This window comes from Chiloscyllium plagiosum, chromosome 23 (genome assembly GCF_004010195.1).
Source record: "Chiloscyllium plagiosum isolate BGI_BamShark_2017 chromosome 23, ASM401019v2, whole genome shotgun sequence".
Taxonomy (NCBI): Eukaryota; Metazoa; Chordata; class Chondrichthyes; order Orectolobiformes; family Hemiscylliidae; genus Chiloscyllium; species Chiloscyllium plagiosum.
In genome coordinates this window covers 44,701,207-44,719,905 of record NC_057732.1, presented here as the reverse complement: position 1 = coordinate 44,719,905, position 18,699 = coordinate 44,701,207, and the positions used below count along the sequence as shown (strand labels likewise).

The following is an 18,699-nucleotide window of genomic DNA, read 5'->3' as shown; positions in this document are numbered from 1 at the left end:
GGAGGGTGTTGTTTGGAAGGGTATGCGGATTGTGTTGGGTGTAGGGATGTTGTTTGAATGCGTATGTGGATTGTGTTGGATATAGGGATGTTGTTTGGAAGGGTATGTGGATTGTGTTGAATGTGGGGTGTTGTTTGGAAGGGTATGTGGATTGTGTTGGGTATAGGGATGTTGTTTCGAGTGGTATGTGAGGCCCTATTGGGTTTAGATGGTGTATTGTGGGAAGATTTCAATGGTATCCATTTTACCCCCTCTATACTTAAATAGGGCTTCACCTGATGAAGAAGCAGTGCTCCAAAAGCTTGTGATTTCAAATAATTCTGTTGGATTATAACGTGGTGTCATGTGACTTCTGACTTTGTCCACCCCAGTGCAACACCAGTACCTCCACATAATATTTAAATGCTATTATCTTAACATGTTCCATTTTGAAAAAAAGGGATTGCCCCAGAATACGAATTCCTCTGCAGAGTCAATATTTCCAATATTATCAGACTTTGCTTCAGATTTTGTCATAATAATTTGTATCTTTTAACTCTTTATTGTTCAATCCACGTCTGAGCACCATCTAGTGTCATAGAGCTGTAAGTACACGGGTGCAAGACAATTGATCTTCTGTTACCAGAAAATAAGCTGTTACTGCAAAACCACCAGTCACGTGGTAACATTGGCTTTCTGACATTGTGAACATTATTCATTCATATACAAAATTGGTAATTTCAATACTCCCCAAAACCCGGTGAATTGGGACAACCAAAATATAAATCAGAGAAAATCAATCATCTATATTTACTAATGATCGGAAAAGAAAAGGTGGGTTAACAGAAAGGTAGATTTATTACTGCAGAAAGAGGTCATGTGGCCCATCCTGTTTATACTGGATTTCAAACATTTATTTGTCAACTAGCCATCAACTGTGGCTCCATAAAGGAACTCCCACTTTTGAGTCAAGACACTCTTCAGCTCATAAGCAAAGGCTGACACTCCTATGCAGTACAGAGATGGTGCTGCACTGTCAGAGGCGCTGCCTTCCAGGGAAGACATTAAACGGAGGCAGGTAAATGTAAGAGATCTCAAGAAGAGCAGGACACTTCAAAATGCTTTGCAGGCATTATTTATAAAATAATTATTATTGCAATATAGGAAGCAGTCAGTTTGTGCACAGAAAAATCCCATAAACAGTAATTAAATAAATGGCCAGATAATTGTTTTAATGTTGGTTGATTGGTTACGTATTGGTGTAGACACTGCAGGGGCCTCCCCAACTTCTCCTTGAAATAGTGACATTTGATCTTTTAATATATTTATTTATTACAGTGTTTGATTTTGGTTTCCTTATTTAATGAAGGACGTAAATGGGCTGGAAGCTGTTCAGAGAAGGTTTACTAGATTAATACATAGAATGGAAGGGTTGCCTTATAAAGAAGGATTGGGCCAGCTAGACTTGTATTCACTGGAGTTTAGAAGAGTGAGAAGCAACTTGATGGAAAGATAGCAAATCTCGTGGAGTCTTGACAGGGTATATGTGGAGAGGAGGTTTCCCCTAGTGGGAGAATCCAGAATGAACGGGTAAAAGTTTAAAAATAAGGAATCACCCCTTTAAAACAGAGATAAGGGAAATCTTTGTCTCACATAGTGTTGCTCTTGAGTCTTTTCCTTTAAAGGCCATAGAAGCAGAATCTTTGAATATTTTAAAAGCAGGAATAGATATATTTTTGGTAAGGTATGAGACAAAAGGTCATTGGGAGTAGGTGGCAATGGGAAGTAACCAGAAGACCTACTGTACTGTGGTGCAGACCTAAGGGGCTGAGTGGCCTACTCCTAATTCATATGTTTGTATACATCTTCTATATCTGCCTGAAATGGAGTTCATCCCTTGACTATTCTCATTGACTGGAGATCCTCGATTGGAATTGCTAACCTGGGCCCATTAAGGAGCCCTGGCTGACAGATATAAACAGGCATGCTGAGGCGTCACGGTGGCCCAGTGGTTAGCGATGCTACCTCAGCGCCAGGTTCACAGGTTCGATTCCCGCCTCAGGCAACTCTCTGTGTGGAGTTTGCACATTCTCCCCGTGTCTGCGTGGGTTTCCTCCGGGTGCTCCAGTTTCTTCCCACAGTCCAAAAATGTGCAGGTGAGGTGAATTGGCTATGCTAAATTGTCTGTAGTGTTTAAATAAAAGGAGGGAAAAAAACAAACAGGAATGCAGGCCTCTTGTGATGCAATGGTAGTATCCCTATCCCTGTACTGGGAGATCCAGGTTCAAGTCCCACCTGTTCCAGAGGTGTGTAATAATTTCTCTGAACAGGCTGTTTAGGAAAAATAGGCTAAATTATGGGAAAAAAAACTGGAGATTCAGCATTGCCATTATCAGGTTTTGCGTGTTATTGATCCACTGACCAGATGGGTATTTTCCTAGTGGTGGAAATATTGAATAAAGTTCCCACACAATAGTGTCTTCTTACTGAGTTGCACACACACAACATAGATGTTGAGGGGAAGTGTGAACACTGCTACTGTGTAGTGGTAGTGTGGGGGCTGGGCAAAAGTAGTAGAGAAAAAGAACTTAATAAGAGATTCAGAGGGTCTCCTCATTCTCAGAATTTATTCTGAGCTGGATAGTCAGAGTCAACATACTGTGCAAATGTGAATAAAGGGTAACTTAGTGACGGGATAGCAGGCCCTGTGCAGATATCTTTAACACATGATTTTTAAAGTTCTTTCATGGGATATGGAGGTTGCTGGCTAGATTGACATTTCTTACCCATCCCTCATTGCTCTTGAAACAAAGGGCTTGCTCGGCCATTTCAGAGGACAGTTAAGTCAAGCACATCACTGTGGGACTGTAAAGTTGAACACTTTTACTTTATCATTCTGCCTTTATATTCTATGTTTTGGTTTATTTTTCTTTATTTTAAGACAGCGCCAGACATTAGTGAAACTGTACAACACTTTTCACTGCATTTTGTAACAGAATACATGTGACAATAAATTTTTAAAAAATCAAGGACATAGTTCAGACCAGATAAGGGTGGCAGATTTCCTTCCCTGGAGGACAAAATTGAATCAGATGATTCTTTATGGCAACTGTCAGTGGTTTTATAGTCACAATTAGGATAGCTTTGAATTAACGATTTTATTGGATTAAAATCTTACCATCTGCCATGGAGCATTCAAACCCTAGGTCCACCCAACCTTAGCCTGGGGTTCTGGGTTACTAATCCAGTGACATTACCACCATGTCACCAGCTCCCCTTGTTGCAGGCCGTCTTCATGTCAGGCAAACAAGAAAGAACAAACAGCTTCTTCTCCGTTTTCAAACAGTGCTGCCACTTACCAATCAGCTTTCTTCAAACAGTCAATCCTGGCCCCTTGGGCCAGCAGGTAGCTCACACACATTCTGTGACCCATCGACGCTGCTTCATGCAAGGCTCGCTTGTAGTCGCTGTTGACCAGTTCAATGTTGGCACCGAGCTCCTCCACCAGGTATTTAAGGATCGGCAGATGCCCATACCTGGCAGCATAATGCAGCATGGTGTCACCTGATCTCCCAAAGTGACCCTTCAACACTGCATCCAGAACCCCTTCATCTTTGCCCAATTCCTCCTTGAGATGGGAGAGATTGCCTTCTTGTATTGTTCTAATGAGATGCTTGACTTTGCCTTCACAGGTCATCAGTTGTAACTCTCAAAGGAAATTGCTCTTACAAGAAAAAAGTTCAACTCTCACTTGTAACAATCTGCATACAAACTCGTCTGCTGGTGCTGTAAAACCTGATATGAATCTCCAAGTCGAAAGCTTTATTTCCTCCTTCTCCTGAGATGACTGACTCCCTCATAGAAGCAGGTCCTCAATACTAATAGAGACCCTCTGAGGTCTCACCCTGATGACTTGTTATTTGCACACATGAATCCTTATCACAAAACACGACTTCTGTTCAGTGCTGTCTTCTTCAAGCCAATGCATATACACATATTCAGCTGTTTCAGCCCCACCTCCAGACTATCGTGGACCGACTAAAAACATTCCCTGGGAGTTCTAAGTCAGGAATTGCCCATCAGCACAAAGGAGAAAAGATAGGGTAGGTTAACATTTTGGAGCTTTGAGCAACCATTGTCAGTAGCGATTTGATTCAGCCAGAATTTCGAACAATTGAAAATAAAAAAAAACTCTTATCAGTTAAACATGTTTATATGGGTGAACCATCATTTTAAACCTTCAGATAGTCAACATTTTCTGTGCAAGGGCCCTCTGAAATGTATCAATATTTGCAGGGAAACCCTCGGAACTGTATCAATATTTGCAGAGAAACCCTTGGAAATGTATCAATATTTGCAGGCAATCCTCGAGAAAAGTGACAGTGTCTACAGGGAAGACTGTTAATATTTACTGGGATCCCGCAGTCGAACACGGGATTCTCAAAAGTATTTGCAGTGAGTGCGTCAATCAGAGGAGCTCCCGAGATGTAGAAAAGGATCGAAAAAGGTCCCCAAAAAGAGAGGCTTCAACAAACCCGCGGAAAGCTGCCAGTTGTCCTTGAATGAGATCAACACTTGTTCAGAAAGATCCCACCCACTGCTGACTGCGAAGTGACAGCCAGTGGATTTCCGAAATAGTTATCAAGAGAGTTGTGAGGTTTGTGGGAACTGCGGACGGACGGAATTACATCTAACCCTGGGATTTGACATGTCCCAGAGATGAAGAACGGGGGCGGTGGGTGGATTTCGCCAGCTTGCAGGATTTAACCACCGAGTGTCCTGGAGATGGTGAGTGGTGAATAACTCAGGGGCAGATGGAGCATCCTGTACAGGACCTCTGCATAATATCAAACTGAGTTCTATACCAGGCCGGATTTCCTAATCCACTGCCAGTGTCCAGGCGATAATTGCAATGACTGGTTGACAAGAATGATTCCTCATAGAAGGAACTTGAGCTATGAGAATAGATTGAGGAATTTGGGAATGTTCCCCTTGGAGCGAAGAAGGCCAATGGGCTATCTGATATAAGTTTTCCAAAGCACGGATAGGATAAATAGGACGAAGCTGTTCCTGCACATAAAAGGAACAAAGGGCACAGAGTTACATTGATCTGCAAAGGAAGCAAGAATGGACTGAGCGAAAAAAACGTTTTCAGGCAGCAAGGAGTTAGGTTCAAGAATGCATTGCCTGAAAATGTGGTGGAGGGAGGTTCAGTTATGGTGTTCAAGAGAGCATTGGATGGTTAGTAGAAAGTAAAGACTGTAGATCTGGAGATCAAAGTCGAGAGTGTGGTGCTGGAAAAGCACAGCAGGAAGGGAGCCCTTCCTGATGAAGAGCTTATGCCTGAAACGTCGACTCTCCTGCTCCTCGGATGCTGCCTGACCTGCTGTGCTTTTCCAGCATCACACTCTCAGCATTGGAGGATTATTTGGATTAAAAATAACATGTAAGGGGGGGGGGGAGCAGGAGATTGCACTTCATTGAATGGACCAGTGCAGGCCTCCTATTACACCACAACACTTCTGTGATTCTGTATGGTGGAGTTAATTGACAACCAAGCCAGTTGACTTAAATCAAAGGGCATGTTCAAACTAATGTTGGTCTCTGTAATGGGGAGACTGAGTGAATCCCCAGGTGGTTGGATGACTGATTTGTGATGCAGAGTGATATCATTAGTGTGGGTTCAGTTCCCATAATGGCTGAGGTTATCATGAATGTTCCACCTTCACAACTTTGTCCCTTTCCTGAAGCATGGTGACCCTCAGGTTAAACCACGATTCATAATGTCTTTCTAATGAGAGAGCAGCCCTGTGGTCCTCTGGGACTACAGCGTCTTTACATTTACAACAGGGATGCTGTCAGAGGGGGTGATGGAAGTGGCAGATTCATTCGAAACTTTCAGAAGGGAATCAGGTAAGTATTTGAAAAGAAAAATAAATCAAGGCCATGTGGGAATAATTGTGTATCTCTTTCAAATAACAGCTAGTGTAGGCACCAGGAGCTGAATTAGTTCTTGCTGTGCTTCTCAATTGTGTGATATCTGTTCATCTGTGCAAGCCTTGGCCCAGTCCTTATTGGGATCCCTATATTCACACTTGCCACTTTCCTGTTAACCCAGGGGCACTGTTGACCAGCTGGTCATGGGAAATAAGATTATGATCAGCTGATTATGATCACGATCACACACTCTGTCACACACCTCTCTCTCTCTCTCTCACACACAGACACACACTCTCTCACTCACACACACTCTCTCACATACTCTTTCGCAGACTGGCATTGCAGCTAGAAGGGGTTCTGGTCAGCGACTTGAAAATGTGGGTGTCTGCCAAAATTTTCAAAGACTTTTAAAATCTTATTTTACAGCTTGACCAAAATCACAGGAGTGGCAATGTTACAATGATTCATTGTGAGTAAACCCGTTTCCTTGCTTTTTAACACAGTGACATTTTAATTGTACGCTGTTCTGTTTAATAACAGCCTATTTTCTAAAGATAGAATTCCGAAGCAGAATGTTGGAAAAATAACCAATGAACTGAATAAGACAAATATTTGAAAATAATGATGCTATTTTAATATTGTTATCCTTATTTAAAATCTGAAGAAGTGAAATAAATTCTAACCCTGTTTAATTGTTTGCAGTCGTTCATTTTGAATGGTGATATTGGTTAAAAGGAGGAGTACTCTGAAATCAAGATGTGGGTAGGCTCAATGCTTGTATGCATAAAGACCCAGGTAGCCATCTGGTTTATAGAGTCATGGGGTGATACAGCATGGAAACAGACCCTTTTGTCCAACTCGTCCACTTGACCATGTTCCCAACTAAACTCGTCCCACTTGCCTGCATTTGGCCCATAACCCTCCAAACATTTCCTATTCATGTACTTAGCCAAATGTCTTTTAAAATGTCGTAACTGTGCACTTGCCTGGATGAGTGCAGTTCCAACAACAATCATGAACCCAGACAACATCCAAGACAAAGCACCAAGTGGCACACCATCCACTACCTCGAACCTTTCTCCAACAAGATCACACAGCAACAGCAGCATGTATCATCTACATGGTGGACTGCAGCAATTTCACAAGGCTGCTTCAACAACACCTTCCAAACCAGTGACCTTTGTTACTGAGACTGACTCGGGCAGCTGCTGTATGGGAGCACTAAGTTCTCCTTCCGTTCACGTCATCTTGATTTGGAGCTATATTGGCTGTTCCCTCACTGTGGTTGGGTCAACTTCCATAAATTCCTTCCTAACAACACTGTGGTTAAATCAACATCCCTTCCTTATAACACTGTGGGTGTCCTTACAGCAAAGCCTGCAGTGGTTCAAGCGATCACTGTCATTGTCTTTAGGCACCAAATGGCTACATTCTAACTGTGGACAGAAGTAAGTGATCTATGTGCTCTCAGCTCCTTTTGCTGATATATCTCGACTTTTTCCATCTGTTGTGATTCAGTTGTTGAGAAACATTTTGATGCAACGATAATCAAATGACCTGTATTGATGGGTACTAAAGGTCCCAAGTCACTATCTGAAAATATGCAGGTCGGTTTGACCATAGCTCCTTTCTCCTCCAATGTTTCCCAAATCAAATCAACTGTTCTGAAGAAAGGTCACTGGACCCGAAAATGTTCAGTCTGTTTTCTCTCCGCAGATGCTGCTGAGAGTTTGATTTTGTTTGTGAACAGGTCATTTATTTATCGTAGGGTCTTTGTGTTCAATATGACTGTCACGTACAAATGCACAATCATCACTACACATTGGTGTCACACAGTCATGTTATAGCAGAATGAGATTTTGTTAATGTGAATCGCTTAAAATGTTTGACAAATTAGGCACACTGTTTCTAAAGCGTGAACTTTTAAAGGCGATTCTGGCCCCATTAGTTTAAATGGTGCTGCTATTACACAATTTTCCTATAACACAGGATTGCATGAGAATGGAACTACTGCATTATAGAGAACTGACTGTATGTGAAAGACCTTCTGGATATCTCTGAGTGATACGATTTTAAAAACAGAAAGACTTGCATTTCTAAATTTGTTTTCACAATGTTAGGATACCCCAAAGTGTTTTCCTGTGAGTGTAGTCACTGTTGGAGTTTAGGAAAAACTGCAGTCTGTTTGCAAACAGCTACTTAAATTATGTTTATGGGATGAATATTGGGAAGAGTACTGAAAATGCTTCAAAATACTGCAATACATTTGTTTGCAACCGTCACTCCACCCCTGAGTGGGAAAACAGGATCTTGGTTTATTGTCGCCTCTGAAAGATAGCGTCTGTGATGTTGCAGCACTCCCTCAGCACTGCACTGCATCAGCCTGGATTTGGTGGCACATTTTGAACTAGCAACCTTTTCACTCAACAGTGAGAGTGCTGCCAACTAAGCCATAGCTGACACTGCACAATACTGATAAGGGATTGTTCAATTCCTTATTTATCTGTTGTTTCTTCCCTCCTGTACAGCTGGACGAGGCAAACGGAAACATCTTAATCCATCTGATTGTTGGTTCTTGAGCAATAGCAGTGAGGGTGCTTTCACTTTGACCCGACCACTTACTTACATAGGTACCAGCAGAGATTTGAGCAGGGGCCTCTACCCCAGGGACAGAAAAGGGAGGAGATCTGCAACCCGACAGTGTCCTCGCCAAAGACGGTGGATGCATAATGGTGACGACCTTACAGAAGGTACAACCAGTGGAGAAGCCATGGCTAGCCCATCCTCCTCCAAGATTGATTCGGTTTTTGACCCTGAGGATTTTAACTTCTTTGTTCAAAGAAACATGTTGTTGCTGGACTCCAAGGCCAATGCGGAGGGCTGTGGCCTGTTGTCCGAAAGCCCAAGCGAGACCAGTCATGTAGTTTGTATAAAGACACCCGGCTTAGAAGATGCACCTGTGATCCAGGAACGGAATTGGGCAGAAGGTGACGAACTAGAGGTAGATCCTCTCCCTGACTCATACTTCGGGTTACTGGGATGCATGTGCTCCCATGCCCTCCCCGCTGGCCACATCAGCCAGCTTCCAGATGAAATCCTCAGGGCTGTATTCTTTTATCTGCCAGCAGTGGACCTGTATCGCCTCAGCTCAGTCAGTCAGCAGTGGCATCGTGTCATCAGTGACCCAATGGTAAGCCTTGGTATGGTAATACTCTTCTTTTTTTTTGTTAAAAAAAATTGCACATCCAAGTTTCTGCCCCACTCCATTCAACAGCAATTGATTCTCGTGGTGGTTACAATGTTGGCTACAGAGTAATACTTCACTAAGTCCAAATACGTTGCCTAAGAGCTGAGGTAGAAGCATTTGGGAGCTGTTTAATTAGGTAGAGGGTGACAATCGCTCTCAATCATGTCGTCGTATGATGCTTATGTGCAAGTATTTGCCATTGAGGTATTTGAATCTTTGGCTGATTGTCACTTCCCAATCACAGCTTCTCCAGTAGGGTCTGTGCTGAAGCAAATTGTAACTGGAGGTGGCTTTAACCTCTGACCTTTTGGTTTGCCTGTAGTTCAAGGGAAACAAAGCAACCTATAGAGTCATAGAGATGTACAGCATGGAAATAGATCCTTCGGTCCAACCTGTCCATGCTGAACAAATATCCCAATCCAATCTAGTCCCACCTGACAGCACCCGGCTCATACCCCACCAAACCCTTCCTATTCATAAACCCATCCAGATGCCTCTTAAAATTTGCAATTGTACCAGCCTCCACCACATCCTCTGGCAGCTCATTCCATACACGTACCACCCTCTGCGTGAAAAAGTTGCCTCTTAGGTCTCTTTTATATCTTTCCCCTCCCATCCTAAACCTATGCTCTCTAGTTCTGGACTGCCCAACCCCAGGGAAAAGACTTTGTCTATTTATCCTATCCTTGCCCCTCATAATTTTGTAAACCTCTATAAGGTCACCCCTCAGCCTATCATCAAGTGTTCTCCTGAAAATCTGGGTACACCAAAATGGCCATTTAAATTGTATCCAGTTGGGTGCAGCTGCTAATGGGCACTGCAGATGCTGGAGATTAGAGTTGAGTGTGGTGCTGGAAAAGCACAGTAGGTCAGGCAACATCCAAGGAGCAGGAAAATCAATGTTTCGATTCCTGATGAAGAGCTTTTGCCCGAAACGCCAATTTTCCTGCTCCTCGGATGCTGCCTGATATGCTGTGCTTGTCCGGCACCACATTCTCTATCCCAGCTGCTAATAATCTAGCTATAACTCAGCAACAATGGACACTTCTGAGAATTTAGGGGGAGGGAACTGATTTAAAATAAAAAAACATACGTGACTTCTTGTGTTTCTTATCTTTCTTTTTACCAGGGGTAAAGTGTTTTCTGCAATAATTAAATATCACCTCAAGACTGTTTTATAACTTTATAACTACATTAGGTTTTGTCTAATGAGGTTTTTTAAGAGTTGTAACCGTGAGAGATTTGGGGTAAGGAGAGCAGATTCTGAATTGGAAGATATGATAGTTTGTGTGATTCCCTCCACTGAGGTTCCTGGTCTCAGTGCTGTGATTACAGTGGCTCAGACCAGAAGGACAGTTCCTGCAGGGCATGGGAGGGATTGAATAGCAAAGTGCATTTTTATTTGTAATGGACATCCTTTTCTAAACTTGTTTTTCCCAGTTTGTACCATATAGGAAGTTGTACTATCGATACAGGAAGGGAGAAGCGAGTGCTGTGAAGGAGATTGACTGGATCCTGAAAGAAAATAGTATTAAAAAGGAAGATGAACTCTGCGTGTTGAATCTCATAAAGTAAGTTGTCAGTGCTGGAATACAGCTAGTATCTGAGCAATAACTGTACTGCCATTAAAACAGAAAAAATACACATTTAACAAAGCAAAATTGAGAAGAGATATTTACTAGGAAAATTTGAGCAGCCTGAGGCTTTTATTTTCAGAAAGAAGCTGACTAAAGGATTGATCTAGTCGAGATTGTTAAAATCACAGAATGATTTGTTAGAGAAGATGTTTCCATTGTGAGGGGGAACAAAACAAGCGTAACTGATAATTCAATAGAGAATTTCAGGAAATTGCTCCCACAGACAATTGCTGAGGAAAATAGCACGGATGCATTTATGGTGGAAACTCAGACGGTCAGTTAAAAATGAGGGAGGAAGGAATCCAAAGTCCTCCTGTTAGGTTTGATGAACAGGATGGGAGGATGCTCAAGTGAAGTATAAACCAATTGGGCTGAATGGCCTGTTTCTGTCCTTTACATTCCATGTAATATAAAAAGTGAAATGTCATTTTAAGCTGTGAAACTGCTCCACAGCTATAGGTTGTGGATGGTGCTTAGTGAAAGGGTAGGGTGTTAGTGGTTACAGGCCTGCAGTTGTTGACCAGGATCAGTTGAGCTGAGGGATATTTCAGCTTGTGACTCAGTATTCCCACAGCTTCCCAGGAGTGAAGTATTTGAATTCCAGATGTCTCTCTCCATTTCTATCCATCAGCATCCTTGAGCCTATTCAAACATTCCTTACCTATATAGCAAGAGTAGAAATACCATGCTGATCCACAGGCACAAACTCCTCCAATTCAATATTGGCCATTTGAATGTTTAATCTATGTCCTTCTGGGTAAGAATCGGCAGTTATATATTTCCACTGGCATTTGTCAAGAGCGAGAAGAAATTTGATGTTAGCTAACTGTTGACTGGAACAATTCTGATGACAATATAGGAGAACAGGATTGATTCGTCAGCTTTGTCAGGGATGGGAAGCTATAGTTAATATAAGAAACTAATAGGGAAGGCAGTGACATTGTGGAAATGTCACTAGTCTAATGATCCAGAGAGGAGAAAGTGAGGACTGCAGATGCTGGAGATCAGAACTGAAAATGTGTTGCTGGAAAAGCGCAGCAGGTCAGGCAGCATCCTGAAGAAGGGCTCATGCCCGAAACGTCGATTCTCCTGCTCCTTGGATGCTGCCTGACCTGCTGCACTTTTCCAGCAACACATTTTCAGATCAGTAATGATCCAGAGACCCAAGTAAATGCTGTGGGGATACGCGGTTAAGTTTCACCACAGCAGATGGCTGTAATTTAATTCAATAAAGAAATACCTGGAATTAAAAGTTAATCTGATGTTGACCGTGTCATGATTGTCATTAGGTGTCAAAAACTATCTGATTCACTAATGTCCTTTTCTGAAAGGACTTACCTAGTATAAATGTGACTCCAGACCAACAGCAATGTGGTTAACTCCTAACCAGACTGCCTTCTAAGCTGCACGGGTGAAACCACTCCGAAGGTCCACTCATGGTGATTGGCATGCTAATGCTTGGTGCAGCATTGACCCCCAGTTCCAGAGGTCATGCCATGCATTGCAGAGGTCTGTACAGAAGAAAACAAAATTAGTGGAGTTTGCACATTCTCCCCGTGTCTGCGTGGAGTTTGCACATTCTCCCCGTGTCTGCGTGGAGTTTGCACATTCTCCCGTGTCTGCGTGGTTTGCTCCAGGTGCTTTGGTTTCCTCCCCTGTCCAAAGATATGCCGGTTAGGGTGGATTGGCCATGCTACATTGCCCACAGTGTTCAGGGACGTGCCATAGGGAATGCAGAGTTACAGGGTGGGCGGGTGGGTCTAGGTTGGATCTTCTTTAGAGGGTCGGTGCAAACTCAATGGGCTGAATGGCTACTATCTGCACTGTAAGGATTCTGCAATTCTGTGAATAAAAATAATGTTGAGAAGTATTTTGAATTACAGGTCATTCTGTGAAAACAAGCTTTTTGTAATCGTGAATTTGCTATAACACGATTGACGAATTAGGGATACTGTTTTTAAAGTGCAAACTATTAAAATGTGTGTTGGTTGTAATGCTAACACTTTAAACACTGTTTATAAAGTGTAATTTTTTCTATAATGCAGGGTTGCACAAGAATGCAGCCATCGCGTTATAGAAGAACTACCTTCAGTGCAAATATTTCCATTCATATGAAGATGACTAAGAGGAAGTTTAACTAATGAGGAAGGGCTTTAATAGTGTGAGCGATGAAATAGTTCAGAAATTACTGATGAGAGATTGCTAACTTAAAACTACCACTCTAGTTAAGGAGAAAGATTAGGACAAATGTCTGTAATTGGAAAGTTTTTCAAATATCGAATCCTTTAGTGCAGGCAGGGGTTGATATAAAGACCATTGCATTGTATTATTATGAAATACTTAGTTGCCCTTTCTCCCAGAGTGTGTGTGGCTAGTGCAGGGAAGTGTGGGCTAAGGCAGGGATTTTGGGAGAGGGCGAAGGATGATCAGGCCGACGATGGAGAATGGTTAGTGACGGATAGAGTTAACGGGAGGGGGAATAATTGGAGGGAAGAGGAGAGCAAATAATGGCTAAATTTCAAGGAAAAGGTTTTGGATGAATGCACATACTACAAGTAAACTCCAGTGTCAAGAAATGTCAGGTTTCAAATATTGCAAAACATTATTTGTGACTTTGTGGTTTTAGAAATGTTGTCACTATTTTTTAATTTAGACATATGGTGACTTTCCACCTTGGTATGTCTGTGAACACTGAAGCTGTCTTGACTTGCCTCGCAGACCACCCTCTATTTAAACAATCTGAAGCATCTGTGGCCCAGACACTACCTCATTTAGTCACTGGAGCAAGGGTACGTCTCTTATGTGTTTTCCTTTTACCTTGTTTTGTTCAGTGCTGATTTTGCTGAATTAAAATTTTGACGCTGTTCTGAAACAAAAACTCCCAGTGTACAATTTTCCCACTGACCATCCTGAACAACAAATTGTGTTTCTACAGCAGCTTTTTAATATTTTGAAATATTCCAGAGCTTTTCAAGGAAACTGATTTCATATAGTATTCGATGCTCAGGTGCATAAGGAGGTTTCGGGGAAGGTGACCAATAACTTGGTCAAGTAAGGAGATTTAAAGAAGTGTCTTAAGAGTGGGGTATAGGGAAGAGGTTTGTAGTGGGAATTCTACAACTTACGTTAAGGCAGTTGAGTGAATGAATGATTTTATTATCACAGATGCAATGAAAATCCATTGCCATTTTGAGCTACAAAAAGAAATGACTTAAATACCAGTTCATCTTCTGTTCACATTGGGTCTCATGCATGGCCCTAGGGCTTCTACAAGATGTTCCGATCCACAAGGGGTCCCGCTCTGGAAAAAGCAATAATGACAACAATGCCCCAGGAGACCCTCTGCTGCTGTCTGACACCACTTAGATTGAAGGCTCCGGGCATACTGTTGCCAGGAGTCCCTGCTCCAGGCACCACCACCAGGAGTTCAGATTAATGCCGCCGATGCTGTAGCCACTCCCTCAAGACACTGCTCCAGGCTCAAAGTTGAAGAAAGAAAAGAAAAAGAAGACGACGGAAAGTACGTAGAGAAAAGGATACTGCTGGTCTGGTGCAAATGGGCTCTGATGAACCTGGACACTTCCTACTGTGCCTGTGCCACCATCTTGAATAAAAAAAGAACCAGCTACCAATTTGTGAAAGAAGATTCATTAAGACATTTGTTGGGCCAAAAAAAAAGTACAGTCGTGGGGATGGGGGATTTACCTGACAAAAGAAATTCTGTGAAATTCAAAAAAATCTCAGTGGCAGTTGAGAAAGATCTCCAAAACTTTCACCACTAACTGGAAACATATCTTCCTGAACTGAATTTTTAAGTTATTTGTGGAAGAACTAACTGCAAATTCATGTCCGACATTGCAATTGTCTGTCTGGAAGAGAAGTAACAGTCGGAAATTGCATTTTCCTGGTATCTAACCCAGAGTGGCTAGCATCCAGAATTCACTGCCTGAGAGTGTGCTGGAGACAGTCATTCACATCTTCCAAAAGGAAATTAGATAAGCCCCTGAAGAGACAAATTATAAAGCTGTGGGGAGGAGACAAAGAATTGGGACTCGATGAGTTGGACTTATGAGAAACTGGTTCTGACACAATGGGCTGAACAATCTCGTTTTGTGATTCTGGCTCTACACTTCTAACATCATTCATTGGCCAGCCCTCATTCCTCTCTGTCAAAATAACCTATTGAAACTGGGTTTGATCTCCGTTCTGACAAAGCATCACTGGATGTTAACTCTGTTTTCTGTCTACAGACATTGCCAGACCTGCTGTTTTTCTCCAGCACTCTATTTTTGTTTCAGATTTCCAGCATATGTGGTTCTTTGTGTTTATTTTGGGTTTCATCTCTATTATTTATCCTGTCTCAATGTTCGGCATAGAGTGGTCGGACCGAACGTCTCTTTCTGTGCTGTATGACTCTATGAACCTTTTTTTCTGAGATTAAGAGCATTTGATCCAGGAAATCATTCTGTTCTTTTTCACACTTGAGTTTGTTTCTCTGTATCCATAAAGCAGTCTGAAAACCATGCTCAATATATAGAAGGCAGGCCATTCCACCCAACTAGTTCATGTTAACAATTGTGCTTCTCTTCAGCTTTTTCCCATCCTTCCTTAATTCACTCGAGATAGCTCTCTATTCCCTTCTCTCCCACTTTGTTTGTTCATTCATGAGATGTGGAGGTTGCTGGCCAGACCAGTTTTTATTATCCCTCCCTAATTGCCCTTGAAGATTGTGATGGGTCTCCTACTTGAACCACTGGGGTTAAGTGCAGTTAAATTTCATCTTGCCGAAATATAGTATTCATTACTTGTATGATCTGATAGCAGCAATGCAGCTTAAAACCTTATTTCTTGCAACCCCCCAGATTATCCGAGAATCTTTAATTAGTTAATGCTCCAGAGAAGCTGATGTTGATGTTTTGAGGAAAGTGAATGGGAGCTTTGATTAGGATGTTTAAAATTCTGACTGGCTTTGGGTAAATTAAGAGAAACTGCTTCCAGGGACAAAGGGTGGTGGGGTGGAGATTGTTTTTAAATTTGATTTATTATTGTTACATGTACCTAGATACAGTGGAAAGTTTTGTTTTGCGTGCAGTACAGGCAGATCATACTGTACAAAGTGCATTAGGGTAATAGAACAGCGAGGAAGACCGTGTTAATTGAGGTTTGAAGGCAGAATCATTGAAAGATATGTAAGAATAAGATCTTCTGTAGAGAGCGCACAAAGAATCGCCATGCGTTGGCGCCATCTTGACTCTAAAATAATCCGGAGGACAGGGAATTTGACTAAAGAACCCAAACTGTTAAGAGGCACCTTTTTTTTGAACACTGGTTTTATAATTTAGAATGCACTGACTGAAAAGATGATGCAATAGGTTCAATGGTAACTTTCAAAATAGAATGGATTCATACTTTGTAGGGCCATGAAGAATAAATAATGGAGTGAAACTAATCGTAAACTTCCAGCAAAGATCCACCACCTCTCTCTCTCACTCACTCACTCAATGGGCTGAATGACCAACATCAATTCTGTATTTATCTTTGTTTCCCTCATGTCTTGTATTTATCAGATACCCCTGTAATGCTATAAACATGCCTATGATTCCCCAGCGACCTCTGTCCCCAACTACCTAAATTTCTGCATCTTTAAGAAGCTCCTCCTTTAAGATGCTGTTTTGGTCACCTGTCCTAATGTCTACTAGTGTGGCTCAGTGCCCAGTTTTGTTGTTAATTGCTCATTTGAAGCACTGCAGTGCACTTACTGTATTGAAGGTGCTAGACATTTGCAACATTTTGTTGAAATGAAGGGCATCTGGAGCCTGGGTTGTACAGTATCCCCAGCAAGGAATTGACACACGAGTAAAGAAGGGGGAACCAAACAGATCTTCAAACACTTTGCTCCCTTATTCCATAAATGTTAATTCTCTCATCAATTAGTGGCTCAATACTTGTTCACACCATCCCCAGTCCCTCCGTGAACCACTGATTAGCATCAAAGGGTTTGTGATTTGTCTCTGGTTCCAAAGCTGACCTGGGGATTTATATCCACAGAAGTTGCAGTACTGATCAGTTACTCTGCATCCTTGGAAATTCAGAAATGAAAATATCACTGTGTGTACGTCTTTATTTAATTTAGACTGGATATGTGCAGGCGTTACTGGCTGTGATCATTCTCCTGTCTGGTAGTGTGGATGACATCCAGAGACTGATATCCCGTCTCCAGCAACCCTGCTCGACACTACCTGTGATGGAGCTGACAGAGATCCTGTACTACCTGGCAACCTTGCTTTTTGCCTTGAGAGAGAAGGATATTAATATCAGCAACAGGTAGGATATAGCACTCCTAATACAGAGTCCCTTCTCGAACATCTAATACCTGTGTAGCTCTGGTGGCTGGCTATAGGCTGTGCAAGTGTTCAATTCAAGTGGACTATTTGATTACAATCTCAATACTAGAGATGGTAAAAAATGTGACTGTATTTTAAAAATTTTGCTATGTGGATCTCTCCTATGTCCATTCCCAGAGAATTAGCCATAATGTGTTAACTGGTGACTAATTTCTGAGGGCTGACTGGCCTAATCTTGCTCCTAGTTTCTATATCTGTTTACTAGAGGTTCCTGTTTTTCTTTTCCCTGCTTATGATGATGGAGTCTTACTGTTTCCATTTTGTGTGGCATTTTTTGTATTTTTCATGCCCTGAAATTGTTAAATTTGATGTTGAGCCCGCTTTCTCGTCTATTACCTATCCTGCACTCCCCAAATCCTGTCACAAAATGGGTTGCAAAATGGGCGCGAGGTGAAGGCCTAGTGGTATTATCACAGGACTGTTAATCCAGAGACCTAGGTAATGTTCTGGGGATCTGGAATTGAATCCCACCACAGCAGGTGGTAGAATTTGAATTCAATTAAAATCTAGAATTAAAAGGCTAATGATAACTATGCTGATTGTTGGGAGCTGAATAATTAAGGCACCTTTAGAATCCAAAATCCATCACATGCACTTTCACTGCTGACAAAAGTGCTGTAGAGCACTTTCATTTTGAGGCATTATTCGACAGATGAGAAAGAAATAACAGGGCGCCTATAAAACCCCAAAACTACTCCTGTAAAACCCCAAAACTGCAATTCCTGCATCACACATAAATTACAATCATTGCACCAATATACCTCTCTGAACCTACTTCTCTAATTCAATTTTGACAAAAAAAAATGCATATTGACCCACCTCAAAACTTGTTTCCCATTTTACTCATGTCAAAGGTCACTCATTGCTCTCAGAAGAAGACGTGTGGCAGAGAGATCAAATGATATTTGGTATCCTATCACAGCCAGCATTTCAAAAGGAAAATGACAATTCTGTCTGATCCAACCTCAATTTTTTCAGAACTATATAGAAGATGACTTTTTTCGCCTATTGTTGACATTGTAAATTTGAGTTTTCTTTGCCTGTACCTGCTACACAATAGCATCGACCTTCACATTTTATTTGAAGGAAGCACACAATGTCCCTGCAGCAGATAGATTTGTACCTTTAAAATTCCTGCATCAAAAGTGGCAGGAAATTGATGAACAGTGGATAACATAGTATTTCCTTTCCTGAGGAACTATAGATCCTGTTTGATTTATTCTTTTCTTTGCATGTTTCTTTTTTCCATTCAACATAAATACCACCTCAATCTTTTTTCACAGAATATAATCCTTAAGATGAATTCCTTGTCTTTTGTGGCATGGATACCCATATGGTTGATGGACTGAGAATTTTATTGCATTGCAATGTGCCTTTGTGACTGGTTCTTAATGTTACTCTCAACCAGAATTGCTTTTGTAGTCATCACAGTCACTATTAAAGTGAAATGCTATGATGCAGAGTTTGAACTTGGATGTCCTACATACTTGAA

General features: G+C 41.7%; 2 protein-coding genes across 5 annotated transcripts in view; one reads left to right on the top strand and one right to left on the bottom strand.

Annotated features, from left to right (window-relative positions):
- ankrd16 (ankyrin repeat domain 16) overlaps positions 1-4,341 on the bottom strand; it is a 22,837-nt gene extending 18,496 nt beyond the window's left edge. The window contains exon 1 of the mRNA XM_043714063.1: positions 3,339-4,341. Within this exon, the coding sequence (XP_043569998.1) occupies positions 3,339-3,676 (338 nt within the window). The 5' untranslated portion in view covers positions 3,677-4,341. The remainder of the gene's footprint in view (positions 1-3,338) is intronic.
- A 131-nt stretch (positions 4,342-4,472) lies between these two features.
- fbxo18 (F-box DNA helicase 1) overlaps positions 4,473-18,699 on the top strand; it is a 51,876-nt gene continuing 37,649 nt past the window's right edge. For 2 of the 4 annotated variants that reach the window (XM_043714061.1, XM_043714059.1), the window contains exons 1-6: positions 4,489-4,767; positions 6,346-6,388; positions 8,448-9,109; positions 10,607-10,737; positions 13,457-13,592; positions 16,937-17,127. In XM_043714061.1, the coding sequence (XP_043569996.1) occupies positions 4,765-4,767; positions 6,346-6,388; positions 8,448-9,109; positions 10,607-10,737; positions 13,457-13,592; positions 16,937-17,127 (1,166 nt within the window). In that variant the 5' untranslated portion in view covers positions 4,489-4,764. Of the gene's footprint in view, positions 4,768-6,345; positions 6,389-8,447; positions 9,110-10,606; positions 10,738-13,456; positions 13,593-16,936; positions 17,128-18,699 lie in introns of all 4 variants that reach the window. The other 2 variants (XR_006315124.1, XM_043714060.1) reach the window with 2 other exon arrangements.